At 38.9% G+C, this 23,856-nt stretch overlaps 1 protein-coding gene and 1 non-coding gene across 3 annotated transcripts in view; one reads left to right on the top strand and one right to left on the bottom strand.

The window, feature by feature from the left end:
- Positions 1 to 23,856, bottom strand: part of EFL1 (elongation factor like GTPase 1) — an 89,740-nt gene that overhangs the window by 61,364 nt on the left and 4,520 nt on the right. For both annotated transcript variants that reach the window (XM_074354073.1, XM_074354074.1), the window contains exons 4-13: positions 23,111 to 23,195; positions 18,361 to 18,494; positions 16,447 to 16,584; positions 14,730 to 14,944; positions 7,594 to 7,717; positions 5,166 to 5,242; positions 4,296 to 4,432; positions 3,230 to 3,352; positions 1,591 to 1,690; positions 143 to 294 (exon numbers count right to left, since the gene is read on the bottom strand). In XM_074354073.1, coding sequence (XP_074210174.1) covers positions 143 to 294; positions 1,591 to 1,690; positions 3,230 to 3,352; positions 4,296 to 4,432; positions 5,166 to 5,242; positions 7,594 to 7,717; positions 14,730 to 14,944; positions 16,447 to 16,584; positions 18,361 to 18,494; positions 23,111 to 23,195 — 1,285 coding nt within the window. The remainder of the gene's footprint in view (positions 1 to 142; positions 295 to 1,590; positions 1,691 to 3,229; positions 3,353 to 4,295; positions 4,433 to 5,165; positions 5,243 to 7,593; positions 7,718 to 14,729; positions 14,945 to 16,446; positions 16,585 to 18,360; positions 18,495 to 23,110; positions 23,196 to 23,856) is intronic.
- On the top strand, positions 6,482 to 6,586 carry LOC123616939 (U6 spliceosomal RNA). Its single transcript, XR_006725034.1, has one exon. It is a non-coding gene; the product is annotated as a U6 spliceosomal RNA (small nuclear RNA).

The raw sequence follows: 23,856 nt of genomic DNA, 5'->3' as shown, positions 1-23,856 counted from the left end.
TATGCTATACGTGGCCCAGTTTCAGGAAGGAAACACTAAGAATGAAAGAGTATTGATAAAAGCTACCTTTAAAGCTAAAAGCCCAGGAGCTGAAGTTAAGTAAAAATCATGTCTCACCGAAGCCTATTTAGGAAAGCTGTACCTTTTGGCTCTTCTCCCTTTGGACTTGTTTCAAGGGCACCCCCATCCTGGGTGGGCTCCAAGGGTGCCTGGCCCTGCACTGCTGCGAGCTTCTCCGCGTGCCTTCGTCTTGCACGCTCACGCCTCTCGGCAATCTCTTCTTGAGTGAGAGGTCTACAGGGCATCACAAGTATGTTAACACCTGGCGACATCAAGTGTGTTCAAGCAGAGAAGCAGCGAGTATTAGCGTGGCTGGGGAAGATAGTGATCGGTCCCTGGTCCCTTCCAGACGGAAGGTTTCTCCAAGTCCTCTCCCTCGCTGTAGCAACAGGAGAGAGGCTTTCACTGAGAACGTTGCGTCCCAAGCCATTCTGAGCTTATGAACTGACATCCAAGAGCCCATGTCCCCACACACAGCCACACACAACAGCAGCTTTCTCAGTACCCACACTGCTCCTCAATGAGGCAAAGGACAGGGAAAGGAAGGGAGTGAGTAACAGATATCAGGGCTCAGAACATCCCTGCAGAGAAACGTGAGACCTCAATAAGACACTGAGGTTTCTCCACAAGCACAAAAATGTATCTTCATGGAGAACTGGGGTCCAAGAGGAAGGGTCAAGCTAAAGGCTGGCAACTCAGCAGGACTAAAAGGTCAAATGGTGAGTATCAGCCATTGTGTTAGATCCAAGAACCACCAGAGAAAAGGCAGTGTGCGGGTGTGCCTGTATGTTAGTCTGGGGGGCTGGGCCACTCTGCGTGATCTTGTTGCTTTGGGCCTCCCCCCACTGTTGCCCCTCCCCTTTGGCATTATGATTCCTGCCTTTCTACCTCATCTCTGACTGGACACCTGGCTGATAATCTCACCTCCCACCCAGTCATGCCACTTTCCCCTTCTCTCTTCTGAAGCTCCAGAATCCATACAGATGGCCATTCTGATAGGGCACTGCCCACGTGCATTCTAAGTGGCCACATGCTCTTGGAAATCCTGATGTCAAGTGCTCTAAAACCCCTTTTCACTTCATCTAGGCTACCCTGGAAGGTGGCTGCTTAAGTCACTGACTGTCCACTGCTATCCTCTTCAGACACCTGCCTGCTAAACAAGACCCCCCACCAGGACTGGACACCAGTCCCACCCCCCATAAATCTCTACTGACTTAGACAAGACAGGCTTAGACTGGAACCCACCTGATGCTCGCTAACAGTTAACTGTGCCTACTACTACTGTTACTACTCTTCTTCCACTTTATATTCACCCAAACAGTCCCAGAGTCGATTCCAACCATCTCCTCCAGAGGCATCACAGGGAAGATATAGTACTGTGCAAATTCTACGTTACCACAGAGGCTGCTCAGTGTGAATTCTGGGTTGAGGAGGAAAAGCTTTATCTGCACGTTCCCGCCCATACCCTCGCTGCGCCCACCAAACACAGGCCATTTCCCGGGCCCAGTCCAACTTCCCCTTTGTTCTCACCTTGGCTTATTCTGAGGTAGAGCCTTAGCATCAACGGCAAACATTTTGGAAACGAAGATAATAACTGGAGCAGTATCTTCACTTCCACATTTCAGAAAAGCTAAACAAACAGGAAGCAACAATGTCACTTTCTTTCCCATTACTAAAAAGCCAGATTTTTCTGAAAACAATTAGGAGGTTTAGAGCACAGCATCATCTAGATACATTAGCAACCTGTAATCTTTTACAACTATGATAAAAATTCCACTTATAAAAGTATAAAATTGCTAGAAAAATAGCAGAGCAAGAGCAACAGAACTGGCAGAAATGAGGAAAGAAAAGCAAACCCGACAGGGCAGAGGGAGAGCAGGGGGAGCACCTGCACAGAGCCGCAGCTGGAGCTGGGCTTACCCATCCCCTGTGAGCCCCGGCAAATGTTTCCACCGGAGAAAGGACAGAACTGAGGAGTTTTTCCAAAGGTCAGTAGTCAACAAGGTAGCTTGTTTATAAAGTACATAAAAATCAGTAGCTTTTCCAATTCCCCACAAAAAAGAGTAGAAAATAAAAGATAAAAATAACTTAGTATGATAGTAACAAAAAAAAAATCTAAGAAATGAATTGAGATCCAATCCTATAATGAGGTCAATTTTCCCTAAATCTATAAATTTTAACAATTTCCTGTCAACACATTGACATTCCTTCTTAACCTACACTGGTGGTATAAAACAACTGGGTAGTAATTTTTTTTTTAACTCACCCCACATCAAAATAATTTACACATAAAAAATTCAACAGTAAAATTCAGAGAAGAAAAATACCCCAGGAAGGAAGAATTAGCTATCTATCAGAGTTTTTGCCAGGGAAAACCCTGGAAGACTCTGAGGAAGAGTGACATGCGCTGACTCAGACTTGAACAGGATCACTCTGGCTGCAGCGCTCAGAAAACACTAAAGTCAATCAAGAACACAAGCAGGGTACCAGTTAGAAAGCTATTATAACAACCAGGTGAGAGAACCAGGCTGCTTGGTCCAGGGAGGCAAAAGCGGCAATGTTGGAAAGTAGCTGAAATTCTGGGTCTGTTTCAAAGGAAGAGGAAACAGGATCTACAGACAAACTGGATACAAGGGTGTGAGAGAAACATGGAAATTATGAGCATGTTGTTGTTACGTAAATCCTTGAGATTGGATGAGATCACCTGGAGTGACTGCACGAGGAAACAGATGAGGTCCAAAGACGAAGCCCTGCTTGGGGCACCCCACAATTAAAAAGTCAGGGAGATGGAAAGGAACTGGAAGAAGAGATTAAGACTAACCAGTCAGCTCTGATGGCAAATATTTGGCTTGTCTTCTTAGCCTCCCAAGGCTATTAGAAGTTCAATCTAGAGATTCCTTATGAAAAGTTCCAGCAAAGCAGATTTAAAAGGGCCTATATGGTCAATTGCTATTCTTACTGGACTTACATAAATAATCAGGCCAAGTTTAATGAAACTAAACTTATTTTGCAAACAAATTAGTCTTAATTTGGCTACTTGTGAAATTGTTTATCTGTGGAATTGGCCCTTTGGTCATTTAGTACACTAGCATTCAGCAAATCGGTCTAGAGTGGCCTTAACTTAGGACAATCAGAAGTATGTGACACGGCAAGTTCAGTGTTACCTCACCTGCTTTCAGTGCCTGCGTTTCCGGTGGAAGAGAGTCAAACGTCTGTGATCCTGTGCACATCAGTTTCTCCACTCTCTCAGCGGTAATGCCAAGGGGACTAGGAAGCTTCTGACACACCATAGCTGAAGTCTGCTGTTAAGGACTCAAAGCCTTGAGCAAGTGCCCTCCGCCATGGCAGAGGCTCACAGAACGCACTAAGTACTGACGTTAATGTATGTCCATACAACACCTGGGCCATAAAGCAGCAGTATTTTATGCATCACATCTCAAAATATGGATACAATTTCAGGGAGTTCACGGATTATCTAGAGCCCAGAAAGGATCCTCCTGATAGATATTCTAATACTGACATCCTTTGGAACAAGTGAGGACAACAAAGCTTAGGAACTTGACTACCTGTGTCCTTTAAGTCCTCAAAATTTTTCATATGGTTTCAGTCTATGTAAACTGTCATAAAACAACAATCAGCGACTAGCTATGATACAAGAAGGTCCCCCACCAGGGCTAGTGTCACTGCAGGGGTGAGGTCCACTGCTGGACCACTGCCAGGACACTGCACCCCCAGCCCATCACATGGGCAATGCTGAGTACATACAGATCAATGAAAAAAAGATAGTGAAAATCTATAAAATTACTTTAGTTAATGTAAGCCATTTAAAGTCAAGTTTTTTTGGCAGCACTAATGTGACAGGAAATATCAACAAGCTAAACAAAATATAGGTCTAAAATGGACCAGTGATCTAACACAAACATCTAAATTATCTGCTTACATATAAATCTCAGTCTAAGAGTTTTCACTTTTACAGATTTCTAAACAAAAATTAAAAATGCTTATTTTAAGAGAACCTTCAGATTGGTATGAGTATTAATCCTAATTAGTATTAGTATATTCATTTTTAAAGTACTTAACACAGTTCCATGGTAGAACACCAAATAACCCCAGAAGACTTACTCTGGATCAGGCTGTGTTATTTTCAGAGGAATTCCTGGTTGCCAACAATACATTGTTGTTTCTTGTTTTATCCAATCTATGATTTCATTAAAAACCATTAACATAAAGGATACCAAGAACAGCTTGGGATATGGGTAACCACTGACTGCAAATAGCATTGATCTGAACTTTAGGGTCTGAATGTCGTGCCTCTCGGGCTCCAATTTTTAATCCTAAAGAAGTCACGATTTTATCAATTTTTTCTTTGTCCCTACAGTAAACATACAAGATTAGGGGCAGGGGGTGAGGGAAGAGAGAGAGATCACATAAAGATATAAAGGAGCAGTGACGAAAAGAAACTCAACATTATTTGACACATTTATTTCTAGTGTTTTACTTTTACTACAAAAAAATAAAAATGCTTGAAGGAGCTCCTGCCATAGTAGAGAACTGCTCACCCCTACTCTTAACCTTTCCAAATGAACTTTTCTTTAAAACTTCCCATGAAGCACCATCCCACAATCTCTGTAAACAAGCTATGCCAACTGGTAAAGCAGTTTTACAAATAAATACTGAAAAATCAGTACTCTGCCTCTAGAATAACTTAGAAAGTAAATTCACAGAGCAAACTTTCTTTGCTAGTTGTATCAGGCAAATTATTTCCCAAGTTCCCCATTAATGAGCCTAGATATCAAGCACGTTTTCCACCACAATTACTATTTTATTTTAGACTGAGTTTGTAAAAACAAACGTGTAATGTTTCTTCCCAACCTTTTATCTCTTCACCTCAGCACTCAATAAAATATTGCTGTTCTGACCCTCCTGTCACCCTTTTCTTAGGTTACATATACTCTTTAAATTGCCTCTGAGCCCTGTAATCAACCCCTCTGTAAAGGCTCTGTTCACTTTCTCAGTCTATCTCAGCTTTCTGAAGTGTGACTCCTCAAACTGAAGAGTGAGGCAAATTATACTGCTCAAAGATAAACAATTTATAATAGTCTTACTTCTTCAAGACAGCATCATACAAACTCCATATATTTTCCAGGATCAACTGTACAAATAAAGGTTTCTTTCCTTTTGCCTGTAAAAAAGAATGTACGGGCTTAAATTTCTGAGTATTTAACAGGTATCTAACATGTCCATTCTTGAAATGTTTTATCATCAGTATGTTTCACTTCTCCTAGAAAATATTTATTCAACAATAAAGTACAAGAAAGTAGCTGTAAGAACGCTTTAAACAGCCAATAATCCACAATCAACGATAGCCCACTGTTCTCTTCCTCCGGGAACCATGGACTTCACAAACGAGACCCCTCAGGGGACACATCCTTGCAGCTGCCTTTCTATTGCCATGAAAGGAATACATGGTACCCAAGCTGACAGTTACAACTTCACCCTAAAATTTCCATGGACTTCATTCTAAAGAATGTTCCTCAACATGAAAAATGTTCAACTTTAAGGAAGAGGATATTAAAAAAACAAAAAAGCTTCCCTACTGTTTCTCTTAGCAAACTATGCAAAGTAATAGCAAGAGCACTTTGAGATGGATACAAGAGATGGAAATAAACTGACACCTTCTGTCTGAAGAGCTACTGGCAAGGAATTAGGAAACTAAGTCACACATTCAATGCCTGATTTAAAAAAAGGTCATCATGAAGACGTAAAAATATATACATAAAGATGTCTCTCAAAGCCTTACTTAAAATATCAAAACATTTGAGAAACAGAAATAAAAACTATGTCCAATCTCAGGAGAATGATTATATAAGTGATGATCACAAAATAAAATAATAATAGGGTACTTATTATGTGATAGGAACTGTTCTAGAGACTTTCCCTGGATATTTCATATAATTATCATAACCACCCTGTAAGTTTTACTATCTCCAATCTGCAGATGAAAAAACTGAGACAAATATCACAGAGCTATTACGTGGTGGAGCTGAGATTCAAACACAGAGTTGGATTCTCAAACCACGCTCTTTTCCACTTCATTACACTGGCTCCTTTTTAAATATACTGTTTATAAAGAGCTTTTAATGGCAAGGAAATATGTTCACAGTATGATGTCAAGCAAAAAAGCAACTACGTTATATAAACGGTATAATCTCAACTGAGGGATGTACGTATCTATCCAGAAAGAATGAAAGAAATGAAAACCACAGCATTAGCAGTGTTGGCTTCTGCTATTTTTTCTTTCCTGTAGCTTTATAAACTTACGAGTACTTTCTAAAAGAAATACATATGCTATTTAATGAAAATAAATTTATAAAATACTAAATTTCAGATGAAAAAAAAAAAGCTTCAAGAAAAGCATCCTGCACTCCCTTCAGCAGCACGTGTACTAGAAGTGGAACGACACAGAGAAGACTAACACGGCCCTGTGAAAGGACGACACGAAACCTGTGAAGTGCTCCACATTTTTTGGATAAAGAAGGTGTAGGGTATATATACACAACAGAATACTACTCTCATCCATAACAAAGAATGAAACAATGCCATTTGCAGCAACATGGACAGACCTAGAGATTATCATACTAAGTGAAGTAAGTCAGAAAGAGAAAGACAAATACCATATGACATCACTTATATGTGGAATCTAAAATATGATACAAATGAACTTATTTATAAAGCAGAAACAGACTCAGAAAACAAACACAGGGTTATCAAAGGGGAAAGGGTGCAGGGGAGGGATAAATTAGGAGTTTGGGATTAGCAGAAACAAACCACTATATATAAAATAAATACACAACAAGGTCCTACTGCATAGAATAGGGAACTATATTCAACATCCTATAATAATGGAAAACAGTATGAAGAAGAATATATATATATATTTACCTGAATCATGTTGCACTAGAAACACAATATTTTAAATCAACAATACTTCAATTAATATTTTTTAAAAATTAAAAAAAAAAAAGAAAGAAAAAGCATCCTTTGAGGCAATGTGATCCAGCAGCCCTACATCACCTCAATCTATAGAATGAAGTGGCCCAGGGAGCACCTGCCTCTCCCCATCAGCAATGCATGTTGACTGGCATTGTGAGAGAAGGTCTCAGCCGAGACTAACAATATGGTGCGGGCCACACGGATGTCTAAACGAGCTGTCTCTTTACGAAGGGAACATACAAATGAATGAAGCAAAATATGTGTCTTCAAGTTCAAGTGCCCAGGAGCTGAGATTTTTGCTTTAAAAAAAAAAAAAAAAGAAAAAGAAAAGGCAGTTCTTTGTTCCCTACATTTAAAGAACTCTTATTTAAACAATACCTGGATATAAGAGTCATGAACTTTAATCAAATACATACAGTAAAAAAATCCCTCATAAACTGACCCGCATAAACCAAGGCCAAACGTACAGAGGTGCCGCAGTACAGGCTTTCATAGGGCAAGAATGTGACTCACAATCAAAAGGGACATGTGCCACGTTACCTGATCGACTTTCATAATCTTCTTAGCCTTCATATTTATATAATAATCTCCCCACAAGGTTTTCAAAAGAACTTCCTTTTTGATGCCAGTTTTTTGACTGTAGATTTTGGCAAAGTGCTCAATTCTGAAAGAAAAGCAGGTGTTCACATTATTAATAACAACAGAAATAAGTATGAGTACAGCTAACGCTTGAGTGTTTCTGTGCCAGGCACCATTCAAAGTGCTTTAAATGTCTGACTGAACATAATCGTTTCAACTATCCTACCAGGTAGGTACTAATTATCTCCCCCATTTTACAGAAAAGGATAATGAAGCACAAAACATCACACAGGTAATAAGTGAGGTTGGGATTCAAACCCCCAGCAGTCTGGCTCCAGAGCCTACGCTCCTGTCCAACCCTCCCTACGTTCATAGGAATCAGAATTCACACTATAGCTCCCTTTCCTAATCCTGCATGTGTATAACCTGGAAGAGGAACAGTGGCCAAGGAAACAGAGCTCCAGCTGCCCATCGCAATTGTGCCAACAATAAACTCTGTTTCAGCCCTTCACTGCTATCAGTGCCCACTGTTCACAAAGAAAATGAGATCAACAGCCAGAACCTGCCCCCAAAAAGGGCTCTTTTAGTATCCTGGATTAAACAGGAGACGGACAGATACTTACTTAACTCTTCTCAGCTCTTAGAGAAACCAATTAGCACCAGGTCTGCTCTACTGCAAACCCCAGCCACGTGAGAGCAGTCACTTGACAAATAAGGATGCTGTATACAGCATCCGCACTATGTGGATAAAGGACCTAAAAGAAATATCTTTTTTGCAGGAAACGGTATGTTCCTACATAATCTAAGTTTTGAGTCCAGTCTGACTGTGATATGATGAAATCCCCCCAAATCACATGCCTGTAGATTTCTACTTATACTTCTATTTTTGTCTCATGAGCTTTGTTGTTATGATCATTAATCTTTTTACTACAGAAATATGTCAATTATCCATATAAAAATGATCCTCATGCCACATCTGCCATAAATTCTGCTTTGTTTATCATTAAAATTGCCAAACCTACTTTCTTCTGTTCACATTTGATTGACATATTGAGCCAAAGCTTTGGTGTTTACCATCTGTCCATTATGCTTTATGTTTGTGTAGTAAACTTCCAGAATTTTTTAAAAAATCAAATTTCCTTTTTCAAACTCTTTTCTATGCAATCATTTATTTACACATACAGATGCGTAAATCTTTCAAAATCCTGTTTTTCATCCTTTTCATTCTTCACCTCACAGTTACCACCAAAGTTGCTTATTAACTTTCTCCATTATTGCTTTATACTCTTATTCCTTTATCTGCCATTAGTTATCATTTTAAAACACTGGAAGTTTATAGCATGTCTCCGTTCTTAAATTCTATTTAAATTCATTTCCTCCAGAGAGTAACTTTAAACAAGAGTCTCAAAAAGATGTGCAGAGCATGTTTTCTGAGACGTTACCGGCCTGTCAATCTTTTTGCCTGTCCTCCTGAACGACAACTTGGCCAAGCGTGAACTACGGGGCCACATACTGTTTTGTGTCCAAGCTACCCAGCGGACTAATGTTAACTGCAGGATCCTAAGACACTGGGGTACAAAGACAAACAAAACTATCGGGAGGGGCTTTTCACTGTCTCTTCTTTCCTGTCCCTGTTTTATAAGGTTGGGGCCCCAGTTCTATTTACCTTAAGCAGGAACTAGATTGTTGCTGCCACCTACCCAAGTCAATGTGTTTCTGCTTTTCCAGAGCAGATTCTCCTGGAGTAACAACTATCAACAGGGCAGATTTAGGCCACATGGACACTAGTCACACTTCTTCATCTTGTCCCACTACACGAGAGTTTATAGAACCATCTTCCAAATTCTGAAATGTGCTCATTTCCCACCTTTTGTGACACATGAGGTTGCCTACTTTCCCCATTCACTGACATTTTAGAGGAAAACTGGAAGGAAAGGGTCTACAGGACTTTCATTTCCACCACCCTTTTCCCATTAGTTAACGTATCAACCTGCTGAGAACAGGCACTAGCTTCTCTCCAATGATGGCCTTCTCTGACACAGGGGAGTTCATTTACTGACTGAAAGTATGCAAGAGTGTCCAAAGTTGTGAGGGATACAGAAGTTACCCTCATTCTAGTCATTTAAGCCTCTGCTCATAACTTTCCCATAATAAGCTTTCTCCAATTTGTGAGATTTAGACTAAAATTTGCGTAAAACATTCAATTACCTATGAAAATCATCACAAGCAAAGGACAAGCCCCCCATCCTGTGGCTCACTAGCAGAATGCCTACAAATGGGGAAAGCAACAGCTCTGACCCTGTTCTATGATTGCCTCAATTACTGTACTTTTTAGCCAAAGAAATCCTTAGAGATTATCTTCGATCAATATTTTTATTTTTCAGATGAGGAAACTGAGGCCCAGAAAGTCATAATGGTAAGTCATCGACCACATATGAAAAGTACACATTTTCAACAGGTTTGTAATTTCCATTTTCATTATATATCCGTTATCTGAATTTATTTAAGTCTGGAATGGCCTTCACAGGCACGAAATCAACTAAGGTATCTGTAATTTATCACAGACCTACATGGAGAAATTACGGTATTATAACTTATTATACTGCCCAAGGCAAAATGCATTCATTCAAAAGGAAGTTGAAGAGCAAGTTCCCATAAAAAGGAGAACAAGGAACAGCCAAGGTTAGTTTCACTTGGTGCATTATTTCCAGTTCTACTACCCCTGCAAATTCTATGTAAGGTTAAGCCCACAGCTAAAGTAAATTTCACTATATTTCCACAACTGTTTACCTGAGCTGAAGACATTTTACGTAATAATGTTTTGAATTTTCTGATTCCACAAGTCAGTAGTGGTTGTGGCTAGAAGTGTAATGAATTGCCTACGACATTCTAGACCTGACACCATTTAATTACTTAGCCCAAGCGTGTACATATCCAGAGGGGCAACCAGAAGAAACAAAGGTCCCTATGTTCCGTAGTGAAGATCCCATAGAAGCACCATGGTAAGAAAGTATGAACTTCAGTCCCAGGCAGACTTTAAATTTAACATCAGCTCTGCCACTCGGTGTCTGAGTGCTGTTTAACAAATCAACGAATCTCTCTGAATCTTAGATAATAAACAGTATCACCTATTTAAAAGGACTAACTGTTCTAAGAATTCACTGAAATACTTAAAGTGACGAGCTCCATGCCTAGCATGTGTACGTCTTCAGTACAGTTATATTCTTTCCATGTTAACTTCTGCTAGTGCAGATAACAGAGGCTGATAATGTATTTGCTCATATACACATAAATAACCTCCAGACGACATACAAGAAACTGCCAGGACAAACTAGTTTCCTATGGAAAAATGAACTAAAAAGCGAAGGCACAGGGTAGGAGATTTTCATGGTACGCATTTTTGTACCTTCTGAATTTTGCATTTATTCAAAGAATAAAGTTTTAAAAATCAATTGTATATAAAATTTACAAAAAATATGCAAGATTGGTTGAATATTCAAAAATCAATCAATGTAATCTACTACATATTGACAGTTAAAAGGAGAAAAAATCACAGGATTATAAACTGATACAGAAAATGCATCTGACAAAATCTGACCCCATTCATAGTAATAACACTCAGAAAAAAAGGTATGCAGGGGAACTTCCTCAACTTGACAAATAACTTAAAGGTAACATTATACAACCTGGTGAAAGACCGAACGCTTTACCCCACAGATCAAGAACAAGGCAAGGATGTCCACCTTCCCCATTCCTCTTCAAATAGTGCTGGAAGTTCGTGCCAGAACAGCAAGGCAAGAGAAGAAAATGCCACAGGAAAGTAAGAAATAAGACAGTCCCTATTTGCACATGACATAACTATCTTGTAGAAAACCCCAAGGTATCTACAAGAAAAACTCTTAGAACTAATGAGTAGGTTTAGCAAGATCATAGTATACAAGATCAACTACAAAACTTAATTGTATTTCTATATAGCAGAAATGAGTATGTGAACACCAAAATAAAAGATACAACACCATTTATAATTGCTCCAAAAAATGAAAAACTAGGTGCAAATCTAACACAATATGTAGAGAACTTACATACTGAAAACTACAAAACACTAATGAAAAAAATCAAAGAAAATCTAAGTAAATGGAAACATATAGTGTCCATGGATTAGAAGATTCAACATAGTAAAGACATCAATTCTCCTCAAATTGACATACAAGTTTACCATGCATTTTGCACCAAAATCCTAGCAAAATTTTTTTGCAGATATAGATGAAGACTATTATAAAATGTTTATGGAAAGACACAGACCCTTGAACAGCTAAAACAATTTTGAAAAAGAAGAGTGTGGGTGGAAACAATCCACTCAATTTCAAGACTTATTATATACTTACAGTAATCAAGATTATGTGGTATTGGTGGAAAGACAGAGACATAGATCAATAAAATAGAACATAACATTCCAAAATAGACCCACACTAATATGTCAACTGGACAAAGGTATAAAAGCAATTCAAAAGAGAAGGTATAGCCTTGTCAATAAATGGTGCCAAAGTAATTGGACACCCACAGCCAAAAAAATGAAACTTGATCATTTTATACAAAAAAAATTAACTCAAAACAGGTCACAGACCTAAAAGTAAAAAGAAAAACTATAAAACTTCGAGAAAAAATATGAAAGAAAATCTTCAGGCTCTAGGTCTAGGCAGATTTCTTAAGCTTAACTCCAAAAGCATTCATAATTCATAAAAGGAAGAGTTGATAAACCAGACTTTCACTTAAATTAAAAAATTTGCTCTGAAAGACACTGTTATTAAGATGAAAAGCCAAACTCTAGACTGAGAGAAAATATTTATAAATCACATATGAGACAAAGGACCAACATCTAGAATATATAAAGAATTCTCAAAGCTCAACAGTAAAAAAAATAAAATAAAATAAGATTAGAAAATGGGCAAGGGATTACAAAGCAAAGGAGATAATCAACAAAATGAAAAGGCAACCTATTGAATAAGAGAAAATATTTGCAAACCATATTTCTGATAAGGGTAATATCCAAAATACATCAAAAACTCATACAGCTTCAATAGCAAAAAAAAAAAAAAAAAAAAAAACACAATCCAATTAAAAAACTGGCAGAGGATCTGAAAAGACATTTTTCCAAAGAAGACATACAGATGGCCAACAGGTACCTGAAAAGATGCTCATCATCACTAATCACCAGGGAAACTGAAGCCAAATGACAATGGGATATCATCTCACACTTGTTAGAATGGCTATTATCAAGAAGACAAGAAACATGTGTTGGCAAGGATGTAGAGAATAGGAAACTCTTGTGCACTGTTGGTGGGAATGTAAATTGATGCAAGCACTATGGAAAACATTATGGAGGTTCCTCAGAAAATTAAAAATAGAACTACCATATGTTCCAACAATTCCAATTCTGGGTATTTATGCAAAAAAGCCCCAAACACTAATTTGAAAAGATAAATGCACACCATCTTCAATGAAGCATATTTACAATAGCCAAGGAACAGAAACATCCTAAGTGCCCACTGACAGATGAATGGATAAAGATGATGCAGGACATATATATATACACACACAACGGAATATGTTATTCAGCCATAAAAAAGAATGCAAACTTGCCATTTGCAACAACATGGAGACCTATAGAGCATTATGCTAAATGAGAGAAGACAGAGAAAGACAAAGACAAATACTATATGATCTCACTTATATGTAGAATCTTAAACAAACAAAAAAAAACCCCAAAAAACAAGCAGCTCATATAAAGAAAACAGACTGGTGGTTGCCAGAGGCAGTGGGTAGAGGGTCGGCAAAACGGATGACAGGGGTCAAAATGTACAAATTTCCAGTTATAAAATAAATAAGTCATGGAATGCAATATATAGCATGGTGACTATAGTTAATAATACTGTACTGTGTATCTGAAAGTTCTTAAGAGTCTGTTTTGAAAGTCCTCATCACACACACAAAAAATTCTGTTAACTTTGTATTGTGACAGATATTAGCTAGGCTTATTGTGGTGATCATTTCACAATATATACAAATACTGAATCATTATGTTGTATACTTGAAATCAATATAATGTTTACATGTCAATTTTAGTTGAATTAAAAAAAAAAAGAAAATACAATGGGCAAAAGAAATGAAGAGCCATTTCACCCAAGAGGATATACAGATGACAAATCAGCTCACGAAAAGTTGTTCAACATCATGAGCTGTATGAAAATGCAAATTAAAACCATAATAACCTATCAGTACACACCTATCAGAACGGCTAAAAAAAAGAAAAAAAAAAAAACCAGGGTCAATATCGAATGATGGTAAAGATATGGAGAAACAGGATCACTCACACATTGCTGGTAGAAATGTAAAATGGTACATCCCCTCTAGAAAAAGTGAGTTTCTTTAAAAACTAAACATACAGCTACTCTATGACTCAGCAAATGCACTCCTGGGCACTCATCCCAGAGAAATGGAAACTTATGTTCAAATAAAAACCTATACATGAATGCTTATATCAGCTTTATTCATAATAGCCCAAAACTAGAAAAACACCCAGATGTCCTTCAATGGGTGATTCCTTAAACAAACTACTGTACACCCATACCATGAATACTACAAAGCAATAAAAAGGAACCAACCAGTCATACATGCCAACAGCTGAGAGCCGTCTCTAGAGAACTACGCTAGAAATCCAATCCAGAAAAGGTTACATATTGCTCCACTCCATTTCCGTAACATTCTTGAAATGAGAAATTACAGAAATGGAGAACAGTTAGTCATTAAGGAGGGGCTGGGAGTGGGAGGGAAGCAGGTGTGGCGATAACAGCACACAATGAAGGCTCTGTGCGGTGATGGACTGTGTCAGTGGATGGACTGTATCAACTACCATCAATCAGCAGTTCTGCGAGATGCCACCTTTAGAGGAATACTATGGAAAAGAACAAGAGAACTCACTGTATTCTTTCTTACAACTGTATGTGAATCTACAATTATCTCAAAATAAAAACTTTAATTAAAAAATCAATTGTGTGTAATATCCACAAAGCAATTTAATTAGATTCAAACAGACTTACCCAAAGCCCCAACCATCTATGGCACTTGTAAACACCACATTTCCCTGATCTGGAGAGAAGTAAAGGTGAGAATCATCCGTGTCCTCCAAGCCAGTGCTCCAGTCATACACTTGCTCTCCTCGTTCAGAATTTGGATTCACTTGGGATTCAGTCTCTCTCTCTGCTCTTTCTTCTAGGACTTTAGAAGTAAAAAGAGTTCCTGTGAGTGCATTAATCTAGGAGAGATGGTAAAATGGCAGAATGTCATTCAGATGCATAGCATGCCCATGACTGGGAGTCACGCTGTCTAACCCTTGTTAAGCTTAGAATCATCACGCACAGCTTGGGCTCATATTAACCACAGTGGACATTTACAGCAATCATTAACTTGCTAACTCATTCTTTCTAAACCCAGCAAAACTACACTGTAAGACTTTTGAAAGGTCACTTCTGTGTTTATTAGTTTAATACAAACACTAATATGTCATGTCTTCAACTTGTTCTTCAGTACCAGGGCCTACAATTTCCAACCCCTACAATTTTACTTTATAACTTTAGTCAACTCCCTCACCATTTCTCACATCAGCTGTTTGAACCTTTCACTTTGGCCCTCTTTCAACCACTAACCCCTAACTATTTTCACTCCCAAGTAAGTCATCTGAGTCCTACTTCAGAGAGAAAATGGAACCTGTTACTCAGAAATCCTGCAAGTTCCCCATAATCCAAGCTGTAAGTCCATCTATATCTACGAATACCAGTGGCCCTTCTTCCAGGGGGCAGGAGTAGTTCACCTGTACCCACCCCTGTCTGCCTCTACAGGAAATTAGATCCACTGCTCCATTCCTTTTCATTGCTCTACCTTTATCATTTCTTTCCTTTCGCAAATAGATATTCTCGAGTTGGTCTCCTCAATGGTGCTCCACTGTCCTGAAGACAACTCACACCTCCATGCATGTATACGAGGCTCACCACAACCTAAGCCCTGTATTCCCTTCTACTCCCACCTCCTGTCGTCACTCAGCACAATCTAATTCTTCAACTATAATGATTTGCAGTTCTTTGACTGCAACACTGTACTATGCTTTTCCTCTTTATGTCTTTACATATCTCACTCTTCCTCTCTTAAAGGCCTTTGCCACAATTCTTTACCTGGCAAACACTATCTTTCCTCCATCTCAAGGCTTCTATTGTGAGATTTTCCCTAACTCTCCCTTCCCTCTGGACCCAGTCTCAGCGAGGTGGCCCTCATTTACACTCTCAAATCATACCCAGGGTTTATCTCATTGTTCTCCAAATATCTTTTTTAAGTATCTACCTCCTCTTGCCACACTGTGAAATCTTTGAAAATAGGGACACTGACCTGTCTGCCTTTATATTTAGAATCCTTAGCACAAAACAAACATATAGCTATGTTAATGATTGCTAAATAAATAAATGCTTGGGTAAAATTTCATCTAAAGACAGGTAATTAAAAAATCAAAGAGTTTCCTAATGTTGCTTTGCTTCGAAACCAAACTATAAGATTTTAAACAAGAGAGCACTAAAACCTATTGTCTCAGCTTTACACTCAAGGAGCTTCCAGGAGATGGAGGGGACCCCTGTAGTAAGATGACTCCAACACACAGGAATCTAAGTAAGTGAATTTTCTATAGCAATGCCTCATCCTCAACTTAGCAACTTCCTTACAACTCTTTTTGGAGGGACAATTTCTAAAATACTGAAGTAAAGGATAAAATACCTGTTCTAAAATATTCTTGAGGTGAGAATAGGCCTCCTGTGGGGTGAATTTCAGTTCCACTATCAAGCGATCTATCTTATTAATTACTAAAACCGGACGGATGTTTTCGAGCCAGGCTTGTCGCAGAACTGCCTGTGTCTGAGTGAAACAGAAAGGAAAACGTGAAACTCATGATTTGAAATATTTAAAGCACATCAGAAAATCTTGAGTACCCATCAGCTCATTTCCATACTTCCTTATCACAACTCAGACCATGCCAATCAGACACAGGTGCTCACCAGACATTCACAAAGTCCATCACACAAAAGCAAAGAACTACAGACCAAAAAAAAAAATCGCCCTTGCCTTTATGGAATTGACAATTTATTTAACGATAAAGAAAACTGTGTAAAAGATAGTGAAGAGTTTCATGGAATTATACACACACACACACACACACACACACACACAATAATTAGAAAGCAAATACTCACATTACCAACACACAGGTTGGAAAACAGAGCAGACCCTCAGAAGTCCCTTGTGCACACCTTCCTGATCATAAGCCCATCTCTCAGAGTTAACCACTGCCCTGCTCCTGAGAAGTCAGGTCTGTTAATCTGCTGCACCTTGTCAGAACACTTAAGACACTACGTAGACAAAGGCTGTGCTTCTCTAGTTGGGGTCCCTGTGCCCTGGGGGGAAACCAGAGGGGAAGCTACAGAATAAGCAGGGCATGTCTTCTTGGAATTATCAAATTTCCTCCGTTTCTACAAGCATACCTCATCGTATCACACTGCACTTTACAGTGCTTGGCGGGTGTTGCATTTTTTAACAAACTGAAGGTCTGTGGCAACCTTCTATCAGGCAAGTCTATCCACATCATTTTACCAACAGCCCTTGCTCACTTCATGTCACTACGTCCGATTTTGGTAATTCTCACAATATTTTATATTCTTCATTATTAGTATATTTGTTATGGTGATCTGTGATCAGTGATCTTTGATGTCACCACTACAACTCAGTGAAGGCTCAGAAATGGTTAGCATTTCTAGCAACAGAGTATTTTTTAATTAAGGTATGTACTTTTATTTTTAGACACAATGCTACTGCACACTTAACAGACTACAATGTAGTGTAAACATAACTCTTATATGCACTGGGAAACCAAAAAATTCATGTGAATCGCTGTACTGCGATATTTCACTTTATTGCAGTGGTCCAGAACTAAACCCACAGTATCTCCAAGGTATGCCTGTAATCTAAACCTTTTATTATTCTTTTCTAAAAACATTAAAAAAAAACAAAGGTATATTAAGAAGCAGGACACAAAGGTGACAACATTCTTAAAGATAAAACATAAGGTTTCAAAGAAAAATTATTTAAAAAACTGAGTTTAGAAAATCACTGAGTTTCATGTCGACCAGAGTTATATGTTCACCTTGGACTTAGGGATGAACTTTTTGAACTTTGGTGGGAAAGGTAACAAACTTTAGATTAAGGATACGAAAGAGTAAGAGAGGGAAGGAGGAGGGAGAGTGTGTGTGGAGGGGGAAGGAGGCCTGAGTGTAGACTGAGAAGCCAACAGAAGAGAATTTCTCACCTAGGGGAGAGCTTGCCTAACCTCTCACAGCTCAGAAACTTTTCCACTGGAATAAAAACTTCAGATCCTCCTAAACATTTCTCTAATTTTTGCTAAGTCCCTCTCCAAGCAGATATCACTGACACATCAAAGTATCTTAAAGTCATTTTCTCTAACTCTCCTTCAAAATTCAGTGATTTAACTCCACTGTAGAGCGGAGCATTATCAATGTAAAACCAACTTCCTGACTGTCAGCGGAATGTCTCAAGTAGCACACAGGAATTGACAGTCAGTTCCTCCTCTCTCTCCACCTTCTTTAACCAGTTAAGTATCTTCACCCTTCAACCCACTACCTGTGGACAGACTCCTTCCACAGCATCCACCACAATGATGCACCCATCACAAATGCGAACGGCCGTTGACACTTCCGAGGAGAAATCCACGTGTCCTGGAGAGTCTATCAGGTTAATCAGGTACTCCTCCTCATCTGAAATGAAATTCGAAAACACACATTTTCAGGCAACCTGGAGTAAGAGAGTTTCTAAGAAACGACTGAATAAAGCTAAAGAAGCCAAAAGCTCAATCAACAGCTACCGTTTCAGTTTAGGAATTCCCCATGATGGAGCTGTTGAGTCCAAAGAGCGACTGTATTAAATGTTAAAGGGCTTTATGACTCTAGTAATTACCACGCATTAAGAGCTTAGTGTGACTGTGAGCCAGGCACTGCGCTAAATACTTTTAATATGCTCATCACACATTATTGAACCTTTAAAATATCCACAAGAGGTAAATATTACTATGCACACTTTACAGATTAGGAAGTTGAGACTAAAAGAAACTAATGCTGAGAGTGAAAGCTGTTCAAAGGGGCCAAGACAGGAAAAGACACAGAGCAGGTGGCCAACCACTGCCCTACGACTCCTCAAAGAGCAGTGCGCGAATATGCTCAGTCCAAATCCAGATGCGATGCTACAAAAATTTAAAGGGCAGTTACTATGTGCCCAAAGGTGTGCTACATGCTCTCACGTATATAGTGTCCTTTAATCCTCACAACGAACAAAAGTTTCAAGCTTATAGAAGGGTGACAACTCATGTCTATTTGTTCTGGTTTAGCACTAAAAGTCTCACATCCCACCAAATGCCAAAGTCAGTCCCACATTCCATTAAGCCTCAAATCGGCCCCAGGCAAACCAGAACTGGCCATCCTAGGTTACAGAGATGTGGCATTAAAACATAATTAGGTAAACCAGGCAGAAAAACAGCAATTCATTAGACTTCTATACTCATTCCCCATTTACTGCTAAATTTGATTTAATTCTCTTTTAACAGCAAAATGATTAATTAAATGACCAAACATCTGTATATATATTATATATATATATATATTTTATATATATACATACATATATACACACACATACACTTTACTTTTGCTCCTCCTCTTAACTCAGTGTTTTTCAACTTCTGTGTGCTCCAGAACTACTACAGGGCTGACTATGATAATTTGGGGCCATTTAAAGGATTTTCCCCAGTGGAATTTTAACAACTTGATGACTTGACTAGTGCTCTAGGTATCACTGAAATGATAAAATAGCAACAACCCTACAATAACCACAGCCAGAGCTCACACCCGTGGACTGCCTACCTGGGCACTATCTGGTGTTTCTTCTAAGTATTTTATAGACATTAATGTTTACTTATAACAACTCTTTGCAGTAGTTACTACCGTTAGCCCAATTTTACAGGGAAGGAAACTGGGCACAGAAAAGTTAAATATCTTTCCGAAGGACATCCAGCTAGAATCCAACTCTAAGGTAAATTGCCTAAGATCAAAGAATTCAAAATGGTACAGTGGAAGTTCAAAACCATCTAAGTCATACCCTCCAAAGTCATACCCTTAACACTACACTCAGGATGGCATACATTTCATCTCACGTGCCAGACGCCACTGGTAGTGAATTTCTGAACACTAGGTTAAGGATTCCAAAATGCAGTAGGACTCTGGGAAAGACTGCCATCAATCAGCAACAGAGTGCCTACCACCCCTTCCCCTGCTTCCCAGCTTTTCAGGCAAATTGTTTTATAAGGAATATAGGCTCGGATGTACCCACCAGGGAAGACTCCAACCAGAGAGGACTGTGGACATCCCTAAAGAAAGTCAAAGAACCAGGGTCCTGAAACAATAGCCACTGTGTGTCCTTAACTGAGCCTTTTATTACTGTCAGGTCTCAAAGCACCAGTCTCACAGCCACCTTTCTGGATAAGCATACAGTTCCATCCAAATAAACTAGAGAAAAATGAGCAATGCTAGCAAGGTCCAGGGTTCTATCTGCACCCATAAAACATAAGACAAAAGTTGTGAGATTACTGAAATCATTCAGCGTTTTCTTCGCCCAACCCTTCACTTCATAAACACGCTAAAGCCCCCACAAGGGAAGAGATTTATCCAAGGTCACAAAAGCAGTAGCAAGCTCTTGTGACACACCCAGGTCAATCTATCACCTTAGTCACTTCCTGTAAAGTGACTGCAAATGCCTTTATACGTTGCAGCTGGGGAAACAACACTCGCTTGTTCATTTGGCTAAGCTCCAGAGCTCAGCGTGGGAGAAGCACAAGCACTCCCCTCTGCTGTCTGACAGTATCTGGCCCTGATACACAAGTTTCAGAGACTGGATTTGCTATCAGGTTCTCTACAGAATCTAAAAATGCACTCACACAGGAATCTCAGGTTTCCTGTACAACAGTGCGCTTGTCCTCTGTTGGAGTTACAGACCTTTTAGGGAACATCAAGAAAAACAAACATACGTATATATCTGTCTGTCTATCTATCCATCCATCCTTTCCTAATTATCCATCCAATTCCAGACCCCCTGAAATTTATTCAGGAATGGAAGGGTCAAGTCTAGAAGAGAACAGGAAGATATACCAAGTGCTTCCACCTGAAAATAAGCAAAATAAAAAATAAGGCTGTGTGATCAAATAAACTTGAGAAATTCAGGGGTTGGAAGGGGGAGGCTCCCAACACAATACACATTAAAGACTCAGAGAAGCTCTGTATTGAAGAAGCCTGTCCAGCTTTGTTTAACCTAGTTTCCCAAATGTATCTGATTATGAAAAAGCAGAACTGCTGTGGACAGTCTCACAGCTGAGAGACGCAGAGCTCAGCACAGAGCCAGGTCGTCTTGGAACTCTTCCCAAATGACTTAAAACTTTGAAGGTAGGGAAAAAGAAGTCCTATATCTAATAGGGAAAAACAGGAGATGAGATGAAGGATCAGGGCAAGGTAAGTTTATGAAGATGGAGACACTAAGAATAGGCAAAAGCTGTAAGATAGGAGACTTACAGGGTGAAAACAGAGAACTAAACCCAAGGATACCAGTGGAGTTCCTGAGGGAAGACCCATTAACTTTTACTGACGCTCTCTGGAGCCATCCTGGATCCAGAATCAATGTCTGGCTTCAATTTCTTTGCAATGCCACTCCACTAATGCTCTCGCCTTTTGGTTTTCATGAATATTGTTTCCAATATCATTTCACACATTTTCTTTCAATAGGCCACCCCACCCAACCCAGGCTAGCTTAAGCCTCAGTTCTGTGCAATCAGGAAGGTATATCCAAAACAATCTGACAGCAAGTTGACCAAGGGTATAGAGTTCAACCAAACAGAGTTAGACCATTCAATTCCCAGGGTCCTGTAGCTGTTCTCCTACAATACTCTATTCCAAAGACAAAAGTGAATTGGAATGGGTGAAGGTCATGGTATATAAAATAAACCTTGATAAAATGATTAAAAAAGGGGGTGGAGGAACTGGAGACAAGGCCCAGAGAGCAACTGAAACTGACACTAAAGTCCTCTTCAAATAAAAACCAACTAATAGTATCAATGTGGAAAAAGGAAGGCTACACCTCTCTGATGTCTGTAAAAATACGAAGAGATAAGAAATTAGCTGACCACTGACGCCTTCACTGGATCACAGAATGGGGACATACCCTTTAAAATGTGAGAGGCAGTTTTTAAAAATAAGGCATTGCTTTAAATATTAAACATCGGGAATTCATGTACCTAAAAGCTTCAAACCTGATTTAGTTCAAAAAATATTTCAAGACTGACCTCAAAGAGAATAGCCACGCCCCACAGAGTATGATCCTTGGTGTCAGTGCCAGAGACACGACACTGTGAAGGATAAACCACAGGTCAATCATTAGGGAAATGAAATCCATCTGTATTATTTTCTCCTAGTTATAAAAATAAGCATTTTGTGTAAAATTTCCTAACAGTACAAAATAAATATTTTGAAAAGTGTAAGTTTCACATAATCTAGTCCTTAATAACTCTGGTTAGGTTTTGGTATGTATCCTTCCAGACACCTTTATCAGCATACTTATATTTTTATTACCAAAACACATTCAAATCTTATAAGTATTTACTCTGCAACTTGCTTTTTGTCTCTTACTTTATTTTTTCTATATAAGTATATGCAGATCAAACAGTTGTTTGAACAACTGCATAGTGTTTCACAGATGGATACATCAATTTACTTAACCATTTTCCAAAGACAGGCATTAAGGTGCTGGCATTCTTTTCGCTAATACAAACTTTTGGGTGAATACCAATGAACGTGTATCTCACCTACCTGTATGACAATCTCTGTCAGATAAATTCCTAGAAGTGTTACTTCAAAATGGCGTCCTGGTTTGGGGATAACAAGCTAAATGCTCATGGCAATGCACAGTCAAGTAACTAAGACTCTAAATCCAGCAGGCAGGCCTCAGGACAGAACAAGGACCTGGCCAGGAAATGGGATAGTAAGGCTGAATCAGCAAGGTCCTAAGACTCCAGACCTTCCTTGTGAAGAAATCTATATAGTCACCTGGGCAGATGGGGGCTGGTGTAAACAGCCAGTTTTGCCCTCATGCCAGTCAGAGGTCCCCATCTGCACCCAAGTCTGGACAGCCTGACTCTGACAACAGATCATCTGGAGAGGCCAGAATGAAGTTCGTGGAATATAAAGCAAAAGAAACTGGGACGTGAAATTTATTCAGGAAGAGAAAGGAGGACACAGAAGATATAAAACTATTGCTCTTTAAACACAGATTGATTTACCTTTTGCATAATGTAGTGAAATGGCACTGGATTTCATAGTGATCCCTCGGATCTGTTCATCTTCTCTGCTGTCCATGTACCTTAACTGTAAAAATGTAACATTATGTACCCTTATTTCCCAATGAGTTAAAATGTAATATTAAAATGGACTGATTTGGATTTTTGCTTTAAATATTTAAATTTTTAGCATTATTGTCATGAAATTGTTCATTATGTCCCATGATTACGTTTTTAATCTCTGCAGCATTTTTCTTTCCTAGTACCATGTATTTCTTTCTCCTTTCCTTTCTCCTTGATCAAGGAGATATTTATCAGTTGTCATGCAAGATAATCATAAATTGTCTATATTGCTAGCAATTTTTTAAAAAGTAGTAGACTTTATCTTTTTAGAGCAATTTTAAGTTTACAGAAAAACCGATTGGAAAGTACAGAGTTCCCAAGTACCCCCTCCCTTCCTACACAGTTTCCCCTATTACTTACATCTTACATCAGTGAGTGGTGGGGTGTAGGTTACAATTAATGAACCAGTATCAATACATCATTATTAATAAAAGTCTACACTTGACATCAGGATCCACACCCTAAATGTAGGATGACATGTGTCCCCCAATATTGTATTATATTTGTTAGTGGCAGCAATCTTTCTGAAGAACAAATTTTGGCTTCACTGATCTTTACTATTTCATTAATTTGTGCTTTACTATTTCCTTTCATCTATTTACTTTAGCATTATCGTACTGCTTCTA

Source organism: Camelus bactrianus, chromosome 27 (assembly GCF_048773025.1).
Source record: "Camelus bactrianus isolate YW-2024 breed Bactrian camel chromosome 27, ASM4877302v1, whole genome shotgun sequence".
Classification (NCBI taxonomy): domain Eukaryota; kingdom Metazoa; phylum Chordata; class Mammalia; order Artiodactyla; family Camelidae; genus Camelus; species Camelus bactrianus.
The sequence above is the reverse complement of the archived record's forward strand: the minus strand, read 5'-3'. Positions and strand labels throughout refer to the sequence as shown.